This window comes from Malurus melanocephalus, unplaced genomic scaffold (genome assembly GCF_030028575.1).
Source record: "Malurus melanocephalus ecotype Western Australia unplaced genomic scaffold, MMel_1.1 scaffold_956, whole genome shotgun sequence".
NCBI lineage: Eukaryota > Metazoa > Chordata > Aves > Passeriformes > Maluridae > Malurus > Malurus melanocephalus.
The window spans coordinates 35,248-40,659 of NW_026624188.1; the positions used below are offsets into that span (position 1 = coordinate 35,248).

Consider the following 5,412-nt stretch of genomic DNA (forward strand, 5'->3'; position numbering starts at 1 on the left):
GTGAATTTTCAGCTATGCACACATCAAAAGCCATTGCCTTGGTCAGAGAGAAGAGAMATTCCTTTCTTGCCCAGCCAAGCCAGGAGCAGCACTGTGGCACTGCTCTGAAGAGCTGGGCCACTGGACTTGGGCACAAAAGTGGTTTTCTGCTGGAGTTTGATGCAACTTTGCAACCAAAACTTTAACWGGGAGCTCTTAGGTCATGTTGCTCCAACTCCAGTCAGACTTTGAGTTATCTGCTGTGTGAATACATCCCAACACAAAGATCACACTTGGCTGATTGGAGGAGGTGTTTAAAATCCAGTGGAAGGTGYCCCTGGCATGAAACGAGATGAGCYTTAAGGTTCTTTCCAACCCAAACCATTCCATGATTTTGTGATTTGTTTTAAAAGAACCTTTTAAAAGAACCAAGGGTATCACATTATGGAGTTGATATCAGTGGGAGCCAGCACCTAAATTTGCAGGCAGTGTGGCACAGCACAACGAGGCAGAAAGCAAAGCAAAAACTGATGGCCTTTGTAGAAATCTCTGTTCATGGCAGGGGGATCCCTGCTCATTGCAGGGAGATGGATTCAATGACCTTTAAAGCTGCCTTCCAACCCAAACTACTCCACGAGTCCAAATGCCCTCATGCAGGAAGCTTTACAGCAGCAGAACAACAGAAGTAGTCTAAAGTACTGAATGTTATCAGATGTTGAAGGAGATGGATATTGACTCTTCCCTTGGCTCTAAACCAAATCATTATTTATTCTCAGCTCTGAGTCACAATCCCAGGCTCAGGGATGGTGCTTTTCAAGGTTTGTTGTTCAGTGCAAGTTTAACATTAAGCCCAAGGAGCAAGAGCCTGACATTACAAATGAGCTTGGCAGAACAATCTCCAGCAGCAGACACAGGAAAGCCAATTAGGAAAAACATTAAGTGAAACCAACCCCCTCATAATATTTCATTTTACTTCCCCAGACAAACAGGTGGGAAACATATTTGATCAGCCTTTCCCCCTGCCAAAACATTGCTGCAGGAGGTTTTTAGGAGAGATAAATGTGCAGGTTCCCAGGTGTTGGTTCCTCCTGACAGACAGAGTTAATGACTGAGTGCCAAAACTCACCTCTTGCCTTTCTGAATCCGAGACACATCCACCGAATCCCTGCTGAAAACATCGAACTCATCGTTCTGGAAAACGTTGTAGCGAGAGCTGACCAGAGGGGTGGGGTCTGGCTTCAGCTGCCTGGTAAACAAAAACAAGGAGAGAGAATAGAAACAAAGGTGAAGTGAGGAAGACAAATGTCTTCTTTCTCGAAGYCCTTGGTTTATCTTTTGTCAGTGCCACAGCAATCCCAATCCCCAGAGGTGCTGGCTGAGTCACAGGGCACAGCCCCTTCACTTCCCAGCCATGCTCTGGCACGAACACGGCACTTTYCAAAGCTTGGAGCTGAGGGGTGGCTAAAGCAACTCACAGAAAGCCAAGAGAAAATCCTTCTGTTCATTTCAGAGCCCATCAAACCATGCACCAAAACGGAATATTCAACAGACTGCCTGGTCTCAGCACAGTGACTCAGTAAAGACAAACACTAAGTGTGATGAATTACACGCTGGAAAAAATTCCAATAATTTGTTGCTGCTGATTTCAAGATATTTATCTCCCTTGTTAAATCTTTCTCAGGGTTCCAGGTTTAGGTTTGTTCAACTTAAAAAATCCAAAGACTGTACTTTTGACATTCATTGTGRTGGTGCAGTTAGCTCAGCTGGGCAGCTGCAAACACTGCTGTGCTCCTCTATAAATCAGCAGGGGTCAGAATTTGACATTTCCTATCGAACCAACAGCTTTGTTTCAAGATGCAAAGTGCAGGGGAAAAAAAATCGTGCTCTATCTTGTGGAACTGCTGGCTTTGCAGAAAAACCAATCCTTCCTAAAGCCCATCCTGCAGCAGTTGTGCCAAAGTCAGCAGATCTGACTGTGGAAACACAAAGACTGTTGCAAAACGAAGATTTTTTTACATCATTTTTCCGATAAAGATGCTCTCCTTTAATGCAACAGTGAGACAGTCTGCCCATAACTCCATGAAATGTGAACAAACAGCACATTCACATCCTGATGCTCTGTCAGGAACTGCTGGTGCAGCACAAACACACACTCACAGCTGCAAACAAACTCCAACAACTCAATCCTGCCATCAGCTATAAACACTCTATCCCTTGTCCAGCCCAGAAAAGCAGGACAAACCTGGCAAGTTTGTCAGAGGGAACATAAAGAAGGACCTGAATTGTCATTTCCAACCCCTTTCTCTGGTCTAACTTCACTCAAAAACAGCAGCTTGTTCAATAACCAGATTTGACCCTGCAGGTTGAATTCCAGCTGGATTAGCTCCTCTGAAGATGCCCTTTCCAGCAGGACAGCTGGGATTTTCACACCCGCGACACCAGATTCTACAGCAAAACAACTTTTGAAGGCAACATATTCTATTGCCCAGCATCCTATTCTATTCTATTCTATTCTATTCTATTCTATTCTATTCTATTCTATTCTATTCTATTCTATTCTATTCTATTCTATTCTATTCTATTCTATTCTATTCTATTCTATTCTCTATAGTCTAGTCTAGTCTAATTTTCTATCCTATCCCATTCCATTTTGAACATTTCATGTACAAGTAGCTTTGTTCCCAATCACAAAACACAACCCAGCACCTGCTCTACTCCAACACAGTGCAGGGACACAGTGAGGGCAGAAAACTGGTGACAGGTGACAATGAGAAGCTCTCACTGTAGTTCTCTATCCCAAAATGCAAATTCTTAGAGCTCTACAAGTGTTGGGCCTTCAGTAAGAATGATTAGGTGAGAAAGAAACAGCCAGAGGTTGTCCCACACCTTTGCATCCTTCGATCCAGCTTATCCAGGTACGGCACCAGCTTATCCTCCAGGATGTTGTTGATCACCTGCTCCGTGTCATATCCATACTCCTCCAAGCAGGCCAGGATGAAGCCCTCACCCAGGTCTGGCAGCAGATCCTTCACCTGGGAGATGAGGGAGTCCAGCTCCACGCCGGACACGCGGGCGATGGGCGCGGCCGCAGCGCCGGCACACTGCAGACACCAAACACAGCTGGTGGGYACTGGGCAGGGACACAGCTGAGGGCAGGCAGTGTGCACAGAACACAGGGAAAGCAGCATGCTGGGCTGGCAGAGTTTAAACACAGARGTGCAAGACTGATGGCAGAAGAAATCAGCTGTTTAAACTACAAATCTGGGCACAGCTGCTTTTGCCAGTCYCTGAATCAGCAAGGACACTCTGGAGAATCCCTTCCCCAAATAAAAGGCGAGCTCTGCATTTCAAAAACATGCACATGAACTGCARGGATGAAGCAAAGTATTTGAATAATCCCCAGCAAGGGAAAACCCAAGCCAAGGGAGTTGGAAGCAATTTGCTCAGAGATAACTCGGGATTCAGGTGTAGCTTCAGTTCTCATTTCCCAAGGGTGCACAGAGATGCARCAAAGGTCAGAAATGACACAAAATTTCATGTTGTCCCCAAAGCTGAGCAAATCAAGACCATCCTCACAGCTGAAGGAAGGTCAGGAAGAGCAGAGGCCCCGGGGAAAGCAGAGCCCAGTCCCACCCACGGAGCTGTACCCACCTCATCCTCCAGGGCACACGCAGCCCCCACATCCTCCCCGTCCTCAGGGSTGCTCTCCACCATCGCTGATGCTCCATTGGATGCTGCTGCTGCTGCTGGATCTTTATCAGCTGGTCCTTTCTTCCTGTCTACCCCTTCCCAGGCACTTTCCACTGCCTGGAGGATGTAGGCTGTCCTCGTCTCATCTCTAAGAGCACAGCATTAAGGACATTCCTGGATGCACATGTTCAGGGATTGACTCGAGGTAACTCTGGGATTGTCAGCAACTTCCAAACTTGTGCCKGCATCAACACTCAGAACCYTGCAAYGGTTTGGGTGGGAAGGGACCCTAAARCWCATCTCAGGGGAGGGGCAGGGACACCTTCCACTGTCCCAGGCTGCTCCAAGCCCCAGTGTCCAGCCTGGCCTTGGACACTKCCAGGGATCCAGGGGCAGCCACAGCTTCTCTGGGCAACAACTCCCCCCGCTCCCTTTTTTTCTCTTAAGGGAAAACCTTCCAGCATTCCTTGCCAGTCATGAAGYTTAGCCAAAGGCAGCAACAGCAGCAATGTCCCTGATGTGCAGGAATCCAAGAGCAAAGCCCAAGGTGAGAGCAAAGGATACAGAGTGGAGGATGCCTGCTGGAGCAGACTCACATCATCCTCAATGGGAAACAGCTCGTCATAGTCACGGAGAAATCTGAAAACACAGGAGCATGGTTTAATCAGTCGAGCTCAATTAATTACCACTGCTGTGCCTCTCTGACTGCCTCAGCGCTCAGGTAGGAACAGAGAMCCTCTCACCCAATGCTGGATTCCAGCCATGCCTGTTTTTGGTCCCACTACACCACAGCAACACTCCTCAGGCACGAGGGCTGGAACCCAGTGCTGCATTATGGGGAAAATCTGCTTTACCACGTCAACGTGCTCAGAATGCCAGRGGCGGGAGGACAGAATGGAATTCCCAGCTCTGCCACTTCCTTTGCATCTCCAGCATTAGTGTTTAATATTTTTCTGGTCTGGTCAGGCCAGCTGGAAAGCACAGTTCAGTAACAACAGCCTAACTTGTCAAGGGAGCTAATGGTTAAATTGCTTTTGTCTTTGAGAGGCTGGATTAAAGAGAGTGAAGAATAGCATTTCTCAGTGCCAGGGTCTGTGCCGCAGGCTGAAATCTTCTCACTGCACTTCTCCCAACCACTTACAACGATTTCTGACTCCCAAATGCCTCATAATGCTGCCTCAAGCAATTCTGCTGTAAAGAATGGCAGAGGAAGGAGCTGAGCCCCCCTCGGGCCTCTTGCCAGCCAGACTCACCTCCTTTCCTGAAGCACCGAGGTGAAGATCTGCAGAAACTCCTCAATAAATGGCTGAATATTCTCACAGCTGCAGGAAACACAGCACAGTGAACACTCAGAGGTAAATCTGCCCCACGTTCTGCCCCACCAGYCAAACTACTCACATTTACACACCAAGGAAAGCCCCATTTGGAAAGGGATTTCAGGCCACTTTTTGGTTTTCACATGAGCAAAGAGTCAAATGGAAACAAGTGGGTTTTGAGGCTTCAGCAAACATTTCAGCGGTTCAGACAGATTTTACAAATAGTTTGATGCCTCAGACTCACAGTGAGCAAAGAAGGGCGCGTGGAGCGTTTGGACTGTGCCTTCATTACATGTCCTGGGATTMCAGCAGTGAACCTCCCAGCAAGTTTGTGCTCACCTGTGCAAGAACATCTGCCAAGCAAACTCCCCTTGCAGCCTCAGTGCCCAAACCTCTGGGTGCTGCTGAAGCTCCAAACCTCACTCCA

At 47.6% G+C, this 5,412-nt stretch overlaps 1 protein-coding gene across 3 annotated transcripts in view; it reads right to left on the reverse strand.

Moving 5' to 3' along the window:
* ASCC2 (activating signal cointegrator 1 complex subunit 2) overlaps window positions 1-5,412 on the reverse strand; it is a 24,740-nt gene that overhangs the window by 6,965 nt on the left and 12,363 nt on the right. For all 3 annotated transcript variants that reach the window (XM_057386348.1, XM_057386349.1, XM_057386347.1), the window contains exons 11-15: window positions 4,923-4,991; window positions 4,234-4,308; window positions 3,631-3,817; window positions 2,866-3,080; window positions 1,106-1,225 (exon numbers count right to left, since the gene is read on the reverse strand). In XM_057386348.1, the coding sequence (XP_057242331.1) occupies window positions 1,106-1,225; window positions 2,866-3,080; window positions 3,631-3,817; window positions 4,234-4,308; window positions 4,923-4,991 (666 nt within the window). The remainder of the gene's footprint in view (window positions 1-1,105; window positions 1,226-2,865; window positions 3,081-3,630; window positions 3,818-4,233; window positions 4,309-4,922; window positions 4,992-5,412) is intronic.